Raw genomic sequence first — 17,726 nt, forward strand, 5'->3', positions numbered from 1 at the left:
TTGAAAGGCAGCATGGCCAGAGCAGTACTGTGGGTGCCTCTTCTACGCTGACAGGAACATGGAGTCTGTGACCTGGGAGGTGCCTTCTGTCTCTAATTCTGATGAATCTTTATGGCTCTCTTCTTTAGTTTATTACCCAGATCCCTTAACTTGCCATTTCTTGCTTTATTCTTTCAGCAGTTCATTAGTCACTGTCGTATGATGCCTGTGTAGTGCAGTGCTGGAGTGATGCCAGGGCCAAGCCTCGATCCCTCTCGGGATGGGAGGTCAAACTAAATGAAAACGAGTCCCCTCCATCCTGCCAGCTGAATTCTGACATTGTTCTAACATCCACTCCTCCAGCTTCATTTTTATTAAAGATCTGGTGTTTGCAACCTGATTTGTATGATTTATTGTGGGCTGTGGGACTCTTGGAAGAGTTTATCAGCCCCTGGTTAATAAATTTGCTACCGTGGTCCAGGAATTTCTTGTAACGCTTTTGTAAGGTGACAACTCTGACATGAGGCTCTAGGAAGGCTGTGAGTGAGTTTCTGGTGTCTGTTATTAGCTATTACCTTTGATAAATTATTGGACTAATCTCAGTGGACTACTTAATGCTTGAGAACTGCTCTGTTCCTCCCGTCAGAAGTTCAAATCACAAGTAACTCTGGGAAGGGGAGAGGACAGCAGTGCTCCAATCTGTCCCTCTGAGCAAGGACTACAAAGACAGATGGGGAGCAGGTGAACCAGCAAGAAATCATTAAACTAAACTCATCCTCCCAGATCTCTCCTGTTAAGCCATCCAAGTGTGAGATAAAGCACGAGGTGTGCTGGCAGTTCTCAGCTTCCCTCTTTCTCCTGTTCCAGCATTTGGACTGAAACAAGGACGGTTTCCAAACAGATGTTCCTTCTGCTCCCTAAGTCGGTTCTCACAGCGTGGAACAGGAGTGATGCAGGGTAACTCTTGGCCTGTATTTACATTTTTTTTTCTTTCTTTCTCCCCTTCCTTCAGTTATCCCATCTGCTTCTGCCTGCGTTTCGGGCCCTTGAGCCATCCATGTGTCAAAAGCAATTCCCTCTTTGTGGATGCTGGGAGGGAAGAGGCAGCTCAGCTGAAACGGGAAGAGTGAGATGAGTGCACTGAGCTCCGAGTGAGCCCGGGATGGTGCTAAGGTTTCCTTCTGATGTGGAAGGACTCCTTTTGTATCTTACAGCGTGGGTCCTGCTCAGAGCTGGGATTTCCTTTTCCGGATTTAAGGGCCTGTTGAGGTTGTCATCAGCCAGGGCTGCACCTTGAGCCGTGGTGTGAATCAGTCCCGTTTATCCACCTGGCTCCTGCTCTGACTTAGCAGCTCCGTGTCACTCTTGTTCCAGAGCCTCTTGCTGTATCCCAGGCCGAGAAATCTCTTCCCCAAAAGAGGATTTGGCGACTTTGAGGCTGGTCTTCACTTTTTATGTCTCTGAAAATGCCTTGGAAGTGTTTCTTGGGCTGAACTAGAGCTCTCCAGGTGTCCAGCTTGGGCTGCTGGATGTGGAGCCTCACACAGAACCCCAGCCTGGTGCATCATGATTTCCATAACCTTGTACCACAGTGACTGTCAGGATGTCTCTGCTCTGGGCGAGGAAGGCTTTATTTACTTGCCTCAGGTTGGCTCCGTGGCAGATTTACACACAGAGGCTCTGGTCCCTGTTTAGTCTTTCACTTCCATACCCACAGAGGATTCCTGCCATGGTGCCACATCCAAGGCTCAGGAGCACAAAGCCTGGCATCTTCTCTTGTTTTGTTTCTTTTCAGTATTGATCTGTTTGACATCTGTCCCCACAGACAGGCCTAATAGGTTCTAGAGACTTTTTTCCCCTGTTCTTATTATCCTTGAAAAAGTGAAGCAAAGTGTTTCCACAATCTTTTTTCTCTGTTCCTCCATCTCCTTGCAGTCTGCCCATTTTGGGTTACTTATGGCTACAGCTCCTTTTAGAGCATCCCCTTGGGCTGCAGCTCTCCAGAAATGAGAATCTTGTGCAGATGGTATCTGTAGGGAAAGAGAAAATTACTTACCTTGTCATAATGCAGGTCTGTAAAAACAGTCTTGCTTGTGTTTCCATCCACCTTCCCATTTAGCATGGGGACGTTATGGTGAGGAGCTGATGGATTCTTGGCCTGGGTGTTTAACTGCTGCCCATCACTCACCTGCAACGCCGGTCACTTTTCTGTGCTCTGTGTGTAATTAGGGATTTACAAAGACCGTGTGCTGTGCATGCTTGAAGGGACTCAGCTGAAATGTAAGAGCCCTCAAGGCAGCCTATGGGTATGTGGCAGTGCCCAAAATCTTGAGAGCTCGGGGAGTTTCCTGCGTGATTTGTGCTGCAGGCGCAAAACTCAGGAGGGGACTTGGAGGTGACATTTGAAGGAGCATAATTACTTGGTAAGTAATTTTTCCCCACTTTCTTTCCTCAAAGCCTGCTGGAGTGAAATAGTAGTTACTAGCAAAAGCGAGACTGTCCAACCTGGAGTTAAAAGGACTTGAAAAATCTAAATAACAGTGTCACACGGTGTGTACTGGGGGCTTTGTGGGTCTGCCTGCTGTCCTGTGTTCCTGCACCCCCCACAGTAGCTGAGGAGCTGTCACGTGTTTGACAGACACCTCCTAATACACAACTTTGTTAGCAAAAGTCATCTTGTGAACTGAACCAATACATTGGATTGTAAATGAGTTGTGATATTTTAGCAGTGTCAGGGAAAATATCTGCTTGATGTGCCTCCGTGTGTGTTTGGGTATGGGGTACCCTCTCACTGCCAAAGTGCACCATATCCCATAATTCCTGTAACTAGGAGCGTGGAAAAGTATAGCACAGTGTGATGTAGTTGGGTATCTTTTAATATTTTTAAGTATTTGCTATTATTATGTAGCATTCCAATATTTTACAAAAAGGGATTGATTCCTGGTCTTCCGTTTTTCACATTCTGGTACCTTCCAACACATTCTGGTACCTTCTGCTTTGAAAGAAGTACTTAAGTGCTGCAGATATATCCTCACAGCTGCAATTTCCACTTACAAAATCTGATTTGGGTGGGAAATCTGGCTGCAGGGAAGCCATAAACCAGGGTTAAGTTCAAATTCTGCACAGTATATACATTTTTAAAAAAAACCCACAATGTTTTATAAGCACCTTAAATTTCTTCCCTGGTTTCCTCATGTTACTCAAAGAGCTACTTCTGCCTTCATTCTGTGGTAATAACGAGGGGAGATCATAACTATTGCTGTGGTTTTAAGCTCATCTTTGTTGCAGTGTCACCTCTTCAATTTCTAATCCTTCCTGTATCTCACTATTCCCTTTCCATGTGTTTGCTGGCACAACATCTTCACTTTGGTCTCCATCACACAGTTAGACTTGCCCTCCGACACCAATTCTTTTTGCACCACCCCAGATTACCTTTGGAGTGTCCATCCCTGGAAAAAAATCACCTCTCAGATTTAATGGGGTCACTTTGCAGCCTGGCTGAGGCTGCAAACTGGACACCATGGGTTGCCTTTTCCTGCCTGTTCCCCAAACCTCGTGACAGCCAGTGCCTGAGTAGCTGTCAGGGGCAACAAACTTAGGGCAGAAAGAATCCTTATTGTTTTTTATTGCTGGATTTGTTGTGCAGCATCAGCCTGGCCGTGCTCTGGAATATCCTGTGTGTGATCAGCTGTAGAGGCTCGCAGGGAACATGAAGCTGACAGCACTGGGAACACAAGTACCTTTTTATTTCTATTAGATTTTTCCCCAAGCTTTGATTTTTTGGGAAGCGAAGGAGCCGAGGCTACGGCTCTTCTCGTGTCTCTACTAAATCACTCTGTGCTTTGGTCTAGACTTGCAAATTTGTTCTCAAAACCGTTGTTGTCCTCTTCCAGTCCAGCATCTCATTACTGGGCTAACTGCAAAATCAACTGCTCTTGCTGACATGTTTCCTGATTTAGATGCAGCTGGATCCAGCTGGGTCTTAATGCCTGAGATAGCCCTATCAAAGAGTTTTAGTGGTTTTTTTTTTCCCCTCTTGACACAGTTAAATCTAGTTACATTAGGAATTTAATTAGGTGTTAGTTTAATTGTGGCTTGAGCTGTTCTTTCCCCCATTCAGCTTTCCTAGCAGGGACTGTGAGTCAGGGAGACTCTTGAGTTCTATTTCTGTCCTTGTCACTAACACTAACGACCTTGGACTACTCTGTGCTGGGCTTTTTTTCCTGTTCCCCCAGTGCAAATCAGGCTTCTAGCCCTGCTTTTTCCCTGATTGTGGCAGGGAGAGAGTGCTTACCTCTGCAGATCTGAGCTGGATGCAGCCATTACTCAGCTGGACTGTCTGGCTGGGAACAACAAGCAGAATGTAAAACTTACTTTTTTCTTATTGTAACTTGCTGGAAGGTGCCTTGTGTCTGGATGGAGGGTGATTTCTTCTATCTTCATAAAGAATTCCTCTGTTGTTCCAGTGATGGGGATCAGTTTTGTTAAGCAAGGAGCTGTCGTGCAAAAGGGAGGGAGCTGTGATAGCAACTGATGGCATGAAAAACCACCCGTGCCAGTTTGAGGACAAGCTGCCAAGACTTTGCCAGAAAAAATCTGAAGCAAAGCCCCACTCACCTGTTGCTTGAATTACTGTTATGTTTACTTTTAGATAAAGCTGCATGTAGCAAGTGATTCACAGTCTCTATCTGCCATCAACACCGAACTATCAGCTGATGTGTTTACAGTCAGTAGGCTGACAGGGTTTGAAATTTTGGGTTAGAATCCATTAGGAAGAGCTGGAGCAGAAGGGAGGAGTTCTGTTCTCAGGCTGGTGCTTTAGGTGTGGAAACATGAGCTTTAGGTGTGGAAACATTTATCTTGTGCTTAAGGAAAACTCGAGCAGAACATTGTGCAAAATGATTCTGGGTTTGCAAGATCGTTCAGTGAAAGAATATTGAATCATGGAGTCACAGAATGGTTTGGGGTGGAAGGGACCTGAGAGATCATCCAGTCCCACCCCCTGCCATGGGCAGGGACACTTCCACTAGCCCAGGTTGCTCCAAGCCCTGTCCATCCTGGCCTTGGGCACTTCCAGGGATGGGGCAGCCACAGCTTCCCTGGGCAACCTGGTTCACCAAGTGAGCTCAGTCCCACAGTGTTTAATGCACACTGGTTTCTCTCTGTTCCCCCCAGTGCTTTGAGAAGAAAGGGGTGAGGTCTGTGTTGCAGAGGGATGAGCTGAGGCACAGGGTGGTGGAAGTTGCCCAGACAATGTGTGAGAGTCAAGAATGGAACTAGAGAGGAAATACCTGTCCCGTTGGAGTCAGGACTGTGTTCACTTGGCTTTGCCTGGGCTTTCATTTGGTAGTGACAGGCTCAGGTTTTACCCCCAGTCACCCCTTTGCCATCAATTAAAAGAAGAATGATATTTGATTCAGAGTTAGAGGAGTGAGGTGACATTAGATTAGCACTTCCCAAGGTGAGACTCTCATGGTTGTCAGTTGTTTGAAGGCCAATTAAATGAAAATCTCAGCAATTCACTCAATGTTTTATTCACAGACAGGAGCTAACATGGCTCCTGGAAAACAGACAGGTTAGCCAGCGTGTCTTTGAATTGCTCAAGTTCCTGTTGGGATCTATTGGATTTACTGTAATCTTTAATTATAAAGTTTAATTACTTTAGAATGGATTATCAATGTTGGTGTCCGTCTCGGTGAGTTGCCTGGTAACGTCTCTGGTGCTGCAGCACTGTCTGTTCTGCAGTTCCAGGCTTTTAAACCCACCAAGTAAAAGCCTCTGGATATTTAGTGCCTGCCTAAATGGAACATCTCAATCAGCTGAGTTAACACACAGCCCTTTTTGTTATCCTTTTGCTGTTACGTAAAAACATTACTGAGGACAGAGTCCCAAAGAAGTAACCTGAGAAGTTGCTCAGCTTTCTGTTAAAGATTTTCCAGTGAATTCCAGCTTTTTTGTATCATTCTGTTTGTATGGATATTTATATCTCCGTGTGATAATATTCAAAACAGCAACACGTAATAAACATGATGCTGTTTCATCACCTTTCCCGCAGTCAATCCTGAATTATACAAGTTTATGCAAGTCAGATTAGGGAAAAGTACATCCATTATTCCAAACATAAATGGCTTATCCTGGTGTGTTCAGGCAGACTTTTTCTTCTGCCTGCAACACTGGCAGTCAGTCTCTCTTTTTCTCTGCATCTTGTCATCTGGCAAATTATTTTTTTACACAGTTGGGGAAAATATATGGAATTATGTTGCAGCTTAAAAATGCAAACCAGAACAGGGCTATTTTGGGGAAGCAAGAAAGTTAGAGGTGGGAAAGAACAGATCTTGGGTTTGAAAGGGATGAGACAACTCATCTGCCTCCAACTCCAGAGAAAGGAAGAGAGGTGGGAAAAAACCAGTTAGGAATACAATGGGGAAAGAAATATTTAAAATTACCCTCACCTTCCCTTTTTGTTAACCCAAACTGGAAATTTCTCAGATGCTTTATAGTGAAATGTTTGAAGGGGAGTTGAAGAAAGGAGGCTGAAGAGCCACAGAAGTGGTTATCTTGTGAGGATAATGGCTTTGTGTAATGTTCCTTGGAAGTACTTGAAAGGGGCTGATTGGTCAGGATATTTAGATTCCATCTTTTAAGCATTTACTAATTATCCCAGTCTAGATGGATCCAACTAATCAAATAGCTGTTTGGGAATGCTCTGCATTTGGGAGTCTTTCCTGTTAACAAAAGGAGGGCAAGTGATAGCAGGGAGGAGGTTTTCCCCCTTTTTTTTTGTATTTTTTTCTCTCATCTCTCTGCTTTTTGCAAGACCATAAACTCAGAGATTTCGAGTGGTTTAGTTATTAAATGTGCTAAAGATCTGTGCATCTCTTCAAAGTGAAAACACTTCCTTGGTCAAGTTTTTATCCTGAAACCTGTTTCATCATTACCTGGATCACAGAATTCACCAAACGCCTTTTTGTTCTGCTGCTGCCTGTATGAAATATGTGGGCTTGAAAGCCAGATTCTTTTTGGGTTTGGATGGACCAAAGCACAAGGGAAGATAATGGCCTAAATGATGAAAGTGGTAGTGCAGATTTTCAGAATTCAGTTCCGTTATTTCTAGTTGATTTTAATACATAATTGTCTGACTGGGCTGCTGAAACTCTCAAAAGTAACAAATGACTTACAGGTTGTAGAAAAGAAAGAGCAATCTGACAAATTAAATTATAAATTTGGAAGTCTCTGCCATAAATCAGCTGAGAGCCAGAGTGATTAGAATATCAGGGCCAAATAGATAATTATCTATTAGATGGCAGATGGCTCACTGGTAAGAGCAAAATCTAAAATTATGGATCTATTTCCATAATTTTTGTGGTTCTGGGGCCATTTTTCAAATGTAAAATGGCATAATGATAACACTGATGTATTGTGATGTGTCACGACTGGAATGGCATAAAATATTCACTTCTAACCTTCGTGTCTCATCAGAAACCTGCCTGAAACACCTCAGCAGGCACATTCCTCTCCTGCACCTCTCAGCTCCAGCCCCTTCCCTTTCAGCCTGGAATTTGGAACCTCGGTCAGAGAAAGCTTTTGAGAGCTCCTATAAATGTGGAGTCCCCACTTTTAGAAACTTGATGAATCTCTTCAGTGGTTTGGAAGTTGAGCTGCTAAATTTGGCCTGGAGAGGCAGCTGCAGGGAGCCAGCACGGGCAGAATGGTGCAGATGCTTTTGGCTCTTAAACTTTTCCAGTTGCTGCTTTTGGAGAGAGGAAAGCTTGGTCTTGGAAAATGAAAAGGGGTGGGGGGGGGCCACATTATGCACCTTGCCTCCCAAATCTACAGGGTTTAAAAGCAGCAAGCAAACTTTTCTTCACGTAACGGGAAAAAACTGGCAGTTTGATGAGGCAGCATATCCAATCTCATCCATCATCTGTCTCCCTGACTATCAGCTCAGGACAGAACAGGGAAGGAGAGTTTAAGACACCACAGCCAGTGCAGCCCAAGAAATCATTTTGTAGGGGAACTTTCTGCAGCACCGTGACAAATGCAGCTTAAGTGGCTGAATAGGCAAATGAAGAATAAACGTGTTTATTCGAACAGTCCTGTGTGAAGTGGGTCACTCTGGGGAGCCTGTCAGGCCTCAGGCTGTCCCTCCTTGTGTGAGGAGACAGAAGAAAGGAGGAGATTTCCCTTGTAGGACATAAGAGACTGTTGAAGAGAAACCCAGGGTAGTTTTCCATCACCTCCCTGCGATGGAGGTGCTGGGGAGCTCTGGATCACAGGGAGCCGTGTGAGGCAGCGTGGCAGAGATGCCTGGGTTTGGAAGCTTTGGGTCTTCTGGAGTGGAGGGGTTAAAAAAGCAGAGGGAAGGAATTAACTTTAAATTCCGTGCTCAGCTTAAAACGAGGCAGATTCAGAATTACAACGTTAGGAGTTTCAGGCAACAAAATAGAGTCATTTCCACATCCTCTCTGTGTCCAGGCTCTCTGTGTGCCAGAAGGGTGGGTCCTCCTTCCTCAGCTCTGATTGAGAAGAGGAATGAACCCAGTAGATTGACTTGCTGTTTCCTTTCTGCCAGGGAATGCTGTGGGAATGCTGTCTTTATGGAAACACCATCTTTCCTGCAGGGAGCTTCAGGATCAAGCTCTGAGACATAAAAGCATTTGCTCCATACTATCAGAGTCCCTCAAAGATTTGCCCTCTTATCTTGATGAAGAGTGAGAACTTCCCATTTTGAATCCGCTGCCACTGGAAAAAAAAATCCAGAGATCTAGCAAAAATAAAGTAAACACCCTGAGTCATATGATTGAGACATGTTCAAGTGGATTTTGTGGAGGATTTCTTCCCCCCCCCCCCAGGCATTATTTGGTTTCCTCTCCACTGACTAATTCGTCCCACACTGAGTTTTTAAAACCCAAGTTGACTTTATTTGTTTGTCCAACATTCCATCTCCTGGTGGTGCCAGAGTCCGAATGTTATCAATCAGTCCAGCAAATGTTTATCCTTCCTCCATATGACCAGCTTTATGAAACTTTACTTTGGAACCTTGATGTTTGAAAAGGGCTGGGGGGGGGGAATCTGGCTTTTTGGGGCTGTGTGCTAATTAACGAGGATACTACCAGAGGCTTGTGATGTTGGGCTTGTGAAGCACACAGCTGGAGGGGAAAGTAAGAACTGAAATGACAGCAGAAATTCCAGACCAAAGTAACCTGCACATTCCTGATGCTGAAATAGAGCAGCAAACGCTGCTGCAGACACGAGGCAGGGGCACTCTGTGGAGGAACAACTTGTTTTAAACTGTCATTTTCTCTCAAAAGTCTGGTTTGAGTGAAGCATTTTAGACAACTCTTACCTTTGTTGGGCTCAGCAGAGAATGTTGTTGATTCTCTGAAGCCGCTTTCCTCCCCTTTGTTGTCTTTTTTTCCAGGGATGGAATCAAAGAATGTCCAGGTCACTGCGATGCTGGGGCTGGAACTGCTCAGAGCCAGGCTGGGTGGGTTATAAAAGGCAGCTTTATTTAAGGCACTCCTTAGAAGCTGACAAATCCCAGTCTCTCCCAGATGAAGAAAAGTTGCTTGTAGGTTTAATTTTTCCTACCAGCTGAAGCCAAAGGGGCAGGAGGACAGAAAAGGCTGTGCTGGGGGGTGTGTGTGTGTGTTGGAACCTGCACAGACTTGCCTTGCAGTCCTCAGGGGAAGGTTGACGTGCTGGGCCCGGGCAGGACAGTTCAAATGTCCCAAAAGGAATCGTTTGAGTTGGAAGGGGTTTCTCAGAAATCACCCAGCCCTTGTGCAGAACTCTCTTAAGGATGAGACTTTGGAGTTTTGATAGAAGATATCAAAATGTCGTGGATTTCCCCTTTCTGAATGTATTCTGTTAATTAATAGAAAGAAAACTTCCGTGCAGTCCTTAAGACCAATTTCTTCCTGTACTTAGGGACAGATCAGCTTTGGCTTTACCATTTTGAAATACTGATAAAATTTAAATACTGATAAAACTGAAATTCTGAAATACCGATACTCTCTGAAAAAAAAAGGTCAGAAAGTCAGAGGTAGAGACATCTTCCTACAACTCCCTCTTGGTTTGGATAGCTGAGGGGAAAAGTAGGCTCTTGGTGTGTTGGATACTGTGGTACTTCTGAGATGTGCCTGTCCCAAGTTGTGCACCAGGAATGATGAGCTGGAGACTTCCTCAAACCTTTGGATGCAGCTCCACTCATCGTGTTCAGTGTGAATTCAGACTTTATAATTAATGGGCCACTGCTTGCTGGGTTTAGCAATAAGTGAGAAACTCCCATTCCTTCCCAGAGCTGAGGTTCAGAAGACTTTCAGTCCTGTTAAGTGTTTTTATTCAATTTTATTCAATTTTATTCCATTTTTCTCTTCACAGATGATGAAATTTGCTTGGGATAACTACAAGCAATATGCACTTGGAAAGAACGAGCTGCGCCCGCTGACCAAGAACGGCCACATCGGGAACATGTTTGGTGAGTTCAGGCTCAATTTTAGTGCAATTTCATTGAATTTTTTAAAGGTCACATGTCAGTTCCTCTCTCTGCAATGCGGTGAGGAGTCTGGAACAGCTTTGATCTCCTTCCTCTCTCCACTTGTGTGAAGCAAGACTTTGAACCCATCTCCTAGAGGTGACCATTGCTGAGAATCTCATTCCTGCAGGCATCTCTGTCCCGGCCTGTATCACCTCTCTGTGCAGGTCTAGCACCAGATGTGTCTGCAAACAGTGCTAAACTGAAAGTGTCTTTATTAAAACATGAGGGCAGTCCAAGCCTGACAATGGTGCTATTTGTCTGAGCTTGTAGACATCAGGACCTGACCAAACTGAGCGTTTTCTCACCCGTTTCTCCACCGTGGAGCGAGATGTGAATTCCATGAAATATTGAGTGAATCAATATTAAAAGTTCCTTACAGTATGTGCACACTGGCTGGTATAATTTTACTCTTTAGCAGATTACCTCTTTTTATGTGAGCTGGTTATATAATTTCAGTGCTGTTCCCCTGCTCCTTCTGCTGGAATACTTGTTGACTTCTTGGGGTACTTTTTGATGCTTTGGGATATAAATCATCTTTTTCTTTTTTTTGCACTCAAAGCATTTCCCTGCTCTGCTCACTCTGCCCCTGCTTGGCCTTGTGTCACAGGTTATGCCATGGTGAGGCCAGCAGAATCTGCCTGAGCAGCACTTTCCCACCCATCCTTAGGGAATTCTTGCTGAGCAGGGGTCTCTCAGCTCCTTTACAACAGGAGTCTGTTTTGCAGAGATTATCTCCTGGAGTTTCCTCACCCAGATTAGAGCGGAATAGAGTTCTTTAGTGGGCAAATTATCTGTGAGTTGATTTCCTCGGGGCAAAGGGATAGGACTGATGGTATGAAGAACACTCCCATTTCCTGTTTTGTACTCTGTGGGTGTCCCAGTCTTTCCCTACATCAGGCACATGACGTGGGGATCTTTCAGAGTGGGTGTGGAGATCTTCTGCTTTGTGTGGAGACTGAGTTCAGCCTCCTGCAGAGACCTCCTTAGCTCTGGGGGGCCGGGAGATGTGTGTGAAAGGGAAGGTTTGAAGGTAGAAATGAGTCAGGTGTCTTCTGACACCATCAGCCTGGGGAAGAGAAGCTTCAGGGTGACCTGGTCGTGGCTTTCCAGTACCTGAAGGGGCTAAAAGAAAGATGGAGGGGGACTATTTGCAAGGGCCTGGAGTGCCAGGACAAGAGGGAATGGCTTCACACTGACAGAGAGTAGGTTTAGATAGATATTAGGAAAATATTCTTTGCTGTGAGGGTGGAGAGGCCCTGGCAAAGGTTACCCAGAGAAGCTGTGGCTGCCCCATCCCTGGAAGCTCTTCCGTTCCTCAGAATATCCCAGAGGGTTAACTCACATCTGATTGTGCAATACTGGGCTGCAAGAAAGCCACGTTAATGGCTGTGGGATATCTGGAGGAAGCAGTGCTGGAAGTGGGCTGGAAGTGTGTATGACAGCCTTGCTTTGTCAGGGGCTTTGATTCGGGTTGGTTTGTCCTTTTTTCTTGTTTCTCTTTCAACCCCCTCCAGCAAGACCCAGGTTTCTTACTTGAGAATTAAGTTCAGCACTAAGTTAAGCATTTTGCAGCCTTTCCATTCTGGCAAGCTTGTCAAAATTCCTCAAGGAGCCTGCCAGTAAACAGACAAAAATATTGAAAGCTTTAAAATGCATTTATCATGCTAAAACAATTGACAGTACTTATGCTTGTTTGTAGCGTGCCTGTGAGCACTCTCAAGGAAAATGCTTTGGAGCACAAGGATTTGCAGACAATTGCAGAAAAGAAGCTACATGGTACATTTCAGCCTTTTAATAGGCTTTTCCTCCTTTTAGCTGTGACTGGTAAAGAAGGGAAGCATTAGGCAATCCCTTGCTGCAGCCCTCTCTCCCTCTTGCCTTCAGAGACTTTCAGAAATTAGGACAGGGCGCTGTTGCCCTTCATTGTTGCCCATTGCCCCTGCTGTCACATCTTGCATCTTTTTATTCCTAAATTCAGATTTAATGGAGGCCAGTTGGGTGCTCTCCAGGCTGGAGATGTCAATATTAAGCTGAGATTTCTCTGCAGCTGCTTGCACGTGGGAGGGAAGGAACCTCTTTGGGGCTATTTTCGCGTGTGTTTGTGTGCATGAGAAGCAATCAAGTTCTTGAAGGGTGATACATTTTGCTGTTGTGAATGTGATGCTCACTTGTAGCCTTCAGTTTAGCATCTCGCCCTGGGGGGAAGCGGGGGAGCTGCTCTGTATCAAATATTCTCTCTCTAATCAAAGTAGAAATAAAAATAAACATTCACCTTCTGCTCCTACGTAGCATCCTGCTTCTCCTGACAGCTGTGAGTAGCATCCCTTCCCAGCGTTTTTCCTGCCCAGGTGGCAGGAAAATCACTGGCAGGAAAACTCTTGTATCCCCAAATCAGTCAATCTCCTTGCTCCTCTGCCTTGGAAGGTGGCAGCTCACCTGGAAATTCAACTTGCCCACTCCCCAAATAATTTCTAGGCTGCTACACCCACTGCAGGCAGCATCCCACTCCCTTGGACTTTGATCTGGTGACTTGGTCCTTACGTTCCTGCTTGTGTTTGATTTGTTCTCCAGATCCTATTTCTAGGGCATCCATTTCATCAAGACTCTCCCACGTTCTGGACGTAGTTTATTTGTACAGAACTCCTCTGATTGCTGTCATTTATAATCACTGCAGCTTGAGAGCCCTTTCCTCAAACCCACAAGCTGTGCTTCTTTCATGAGCATTAATTATTCATCTGTGATGCTGGTGATAAGATGGGCTCTGCAGTGGGGTAAACATGTTTTACACTTTCAGATGTGGGATGATTTGCCTGGAAAATGTGCCGTGGAAATGGGCACAGCACTCTGCCAGGGGTGGAGGGATGATCCCTTGCTGGAATAAAACCTGCACCACAAGGCTCCAGTGGGGATGGCTGCACAACTTAGGGGTTTTCAGAACTTGCCTGCAAGGTTTCTCTCTGCACTTAAGGTGACTGAAGGGAAACCTGCAGAATATCAGGCCCAAAACATGCTTTTTAAGGGAGATTTAAGGAAAATGACACCACTGAGCTCATGGCTGAGGGTAAGGCTGGAGATCTGCAGGCACTTATGATGCTCCCAGTGCTGATCTGGTTATTTTAACCCTTCTTAACCATCTCAGCATTCCTGCCCTCGGTGCTGCAAGCATTAAATTTACTGATGCTTGCAAAGCATGTTGGATTCCTGGGAGCAGGGCTGCTGGAGAGGGCAGTGGTGTTGTGTAGCACAGCCCTTGAAGTGCACCTGTCACTGGGATATCCAGCAGCAGAGAGCTGAATTGTTATTCTGCCCGCTCCCCAGGTCTGTCATAGCCACTTATTTCTCTGACAAAATGTTTTTAAAATCCTGTTAGCTTTACAGAGTTTCTCTAGCTATGGGAGAGCGAACTGGCATCTATTGCTGCTCAGGCATCAGCTGAATTGTCAGTTCCATTTTGATTGCACAGTCTTTTAACAATGATAAGGTAAGAAGCCTGATTTTCAGATATCTCCTGAAGTGTGCAGTGCTGGCAGCAGAAGAGAATCCTTCTTTGACTTATAACCTGAGCCAATTTGCTCTGAAATCAGTGAGAGAAAGTAAATATGGAGCCTTGGTGTGCTGTCAGACATTTTTTACCACCTTAATGCACATTGGTATATTAATTTTAGTTTAAAAATAGCAATCCTTAACTAGGTTTCCCCTCTTGCTTCCTCTTTCCCCACTTGAAATCACACCTAAAATTATGAATTGCCTCGTTGCAGCCATTGCTTCTCTCAGCATATGCTGAATTTATGCAACACTGTGAGGCTCTGTAGCTTTATCTGATGTGAATCCATGTGACAACTGTCACATCCAGGGCACATCCAGGTCACCACGACCGGATGGCAAAGCTCTGACAGCAGCTGGGTCTAAAAGGTGAGAGGTGTGTTTAGACCTCACCCTTGAGCAGGGCTCTTGTGTTGCTCCACGTTTGTTTGCTTGGTGACAGGACACAGGGAGGTAGATCTGCACAGGGTGGAGAAATTCTTGGAAAAATCCGTGGCTGTGTTTGTGTACTCGGCTCAGACTTTGGCCTGAGCTGTCCCAACGGTTTGTTTGGAAGGCAGGAGGTCGTTGGTCTCAGCTGCCTGGAAATGGTGCTATTTTGGCTCTCCAGCATAAAAAAAGGGGGTTGGAATGGCTGGGGAAGCAAAGCAGTGACCACATGAACAGGCAGAGAGGCCTCTGGAAAATTGTCCTGAGATCCAGAGCCCCTCAGGTTTGTTCTCCCTGGCAAATCCCACCAGGCCTTGTCACTGCACTGTGACACTGTGACCTGCCAGGCTCAGATCTGGATGGGGATTCAAGGAACATCTTCCCATTGGATTTAACACCACCAAGCTCCTGTCACAGCCAGCTTTTAACAGCAGCTGCTCTGTGACTGTCACCTCAGGTGCTGGGCCCAACTGGACCCAAAAAGCTCCACATCCCAGGATTAGTGCCTTCAACCATCCAGTCTTGCCAGCTGAGCCAGACATTTTCCAAACAGCTGCTTCCTTCACCACTGATTTATCTAGGAAACCATGGAGCAGGCAGGAAGTGTTCCCACCTCAATTAGAAGCAACAGGAGTTGATGTATGAATACATAACACAGGAAAGGTAATTGGATGAAAATATTAATTCAGCAACATTCCAACTACCAGAAGGAAATGGTAACCTCCAATTGTGCTGCACCTTTTCTGTCTATAAGTCTCTTACCCTGGGATCACAAAATTACAAAACCCTGGAGTGTCCTTTTATGTGATTAAAATAATAATAATAATAATAATCGCTTTATTAATTTGTATGCTGAATTATTCCTGCTGCCTGTTGCACATGACATTACATGGTTGGCTCCGTGGGCTCTTTAAAGAGAAAAATATATTGTAATGAAGATGTTGCTGGAACTCTGTTGCTCCCTGGCATCATCATCTTTCTAGGGGTTTTTTTGTGTGTAATGTTACCCAGTTGAACATTATTTTCAGGAGGGTGTTTTGAGTTGACTTTGGCTTTTGCTGTCACTGAAATCCGTAGCAACAAACTTATTTCCTGTCAGCAGGAAGCAGCGAATCAGGATATCCTCCAAATACCAACCTCATCAGGGACTGGCTGTGTGATCCATGTTGGAGCTGACATTAATCCCTGTTGGGGTTTTTTTTTTTTTCCTTGTTTTGACCTGCCAGAGATCACTCCTTGCAGACCCCAAGGTGGCCATTAATACTTCAGGAGACTCGTTCCCACTCTGCCCTCACCTTGGGTCGTGCTGGGAGCGGTGGCTTCCACTAAATGTGCTGTTCCAAGCATTAGCTCAAACATCAGGGCTCCGCTGAACCCTGAACCTCACACAGAGATTTAAGCTTATTACAGTGGCTCAGCTGACAGGGAGCAACTTGTCAGCTTGAAATACTCATTTCGAAAGTTTAAACAGGAAAAACTCGGTGTCTCATAGAGTGACCTGTGGCCTTCTGCAAACACCTTTGCTGCCAAAGCCTTGTTCTGGGGCTGAGCAGAGCAGCAGTTAGGGAAAAAACTTCATTTGAATCAAACAGATTCATCTCCCTTCAGCTGAGATTTGCATCTTAGAAAAGAAGTAAGCCAGGGAGGAGAATGGAGTGGAGAACAGCCTTGGCCTGAGCTGCAGAGCCCAGATGCACGTTCAGGGTCTCTCTGTTTGTGTTCAGCCCTGGAGATGCGAGGGCAGCTGCGAAGGCTGGACAGCGTGGTTTGGTCTGGGTTTGTCCTTAGCAGGAAGCTGGGCAAGCTTCACGTTATCTCCATGCAAACCCATTAATCATCCCAGCTTCCTCATGAGCTTCATGAACTTTCCATTGACCCTGAACACAGTTTTGAGCTTAATGAGGCCTAAAAAGTGGGAGAGAGTGTCTTGGGATTTGTCAGAACTGCTGTGCGCAGCAAAATGGAGGAGAAGGAAACGAAACAAAAAAAATAGAAAAACAACCACTAAAGTAGCAAATGAAAGCAGAAAAAGAGATAAAATTGTGTTGAATTGTGACTGGAGAGGGTTCTGTGGGGCCTCTTTAAGTTGCTGAGGAGTGGAACGTGCAGTGGCGTGGAGGAAGCCACGCGTGAGCAGCCCCCTTACCAGGCACGCAGGGAACAATCAGGCTGTAGCTATTTGTTCATCCCCCTTTTTCAGATTCCGAGGGCTGTATTTCAAAATACGGTGAGCTTGTCTTTAAGATTTTTTTTTTCTCCTTTTTTAAAAATTTTTCTCCTTAAGCACCCCGTTATGGATGTTGTCTGTGCCTCATTCTGGACACTAATTATGCGGAAATAATTGCCTAATCTTCGGCGATATTGAGCGTGTGATTAAAAGGCAGCCAGCTGAGAGTGGGTGGTGTTGGACTGCTCACAGATTCATCTCTGGATTACGGAGGCTTTGGTGGCAACTCCACAGCAAAAGCTGAGTTGGAGGTTTGGCACTTCCAACCACCTTGAACAAACATCCGGCGTCTCCTCCAGGGACCTCACCGGCACCACTCGGTGTCGGGTTGGAGTTGTTGGACAGGGCTTGGAGCAACCTGGGCTAGTGAAAGGTGTCCCTGCCCATGGCACAGGGGTAGAACAAGATGAGCTTTAAGGACCCAAACCATTCTGGGACTCTGTAGGGAGTTCAGTTCCAGACTGGAAGCTCCTGAGTGCACAGATGCCTCTGCCTGGGTCAGAACGTGTCTTTCGGGAGCGCTGAGGGCCAGTTGTCTTCTGGCCACCGTTGGCAATCAGATGCTTTACAGCGTTTCCTGCCAGAATCACAGGATTGTAAAGGTTGGAAAAGACCTTGAAGATCATTAAGTTCTACTGTGGATGCAGCACCACCACCGTGTTCACCATTAACCATGTCCTCAGGTGCCACATCCACTCGTTTTTGAACACTTCCAGGGATGGTGGTTCCACCACTGTCCTGGACAGCCTGTTCCAACTCTTTCTATGAAGAAATTTTCCCTGATATCCAATCTAAAACCTCACCTGGTGTAACTTGAGGCTGTGTCCTCCTCTCCTGTCACTTTTTCTCTGGGAGCAGAGCCTGACCCCCAGCTGGCTCCAACTTAATCTCAGGTGGAGGTTGCAGACACAAACCCACCTGCAGACAGGCACTACCACAAACTACGTAAAAAAGCAGAGCAAGTTAAGGATATTTTAAAAATATACTTTTAGCCGTGCCTTTTAATGT

General features: G+C 45.5%; 1 protein-coding gene across 1 annotated transcript in view; it reads left to right on the top strand.

The window, feature by feature from the left end:
* MAN1C1 (mannosidase alpha class 1C member 1) overlaps positions 1–17,726 on the top strand; it is a 62,907-nt gene that overhangs the window by 9,384 nt on the left and 35,797 nt on the right. The window contains exon 2 of the mRNA XM_017831111.1: positions 10,363–10,459. Coding sequence (XP_017686600.1) covers positions 10,363–10,459 — 97 coding nt within the window. The remainder of the gene's footprint in view (positions 1–10,362; positions 10,460–17,726) is intronic.

Source organism: Lepidothrix coronata, unplaced genomic scaffold, assembly GCF_001604755.1.
Source record: "Lepidothrix coronata isolate B3197 unplaced genomic scaffold, Lepidothrix_coronata-1.0 Scaffold187, whole genome shotgun sequence".
Classification (NCBI taxonomy): domain Eukaryota; kingdom Metazoa; phylum Chordata; class Aves; order Passeriformes; family Pipridae; genus Lepidothrix; species Lepidothrix coronata.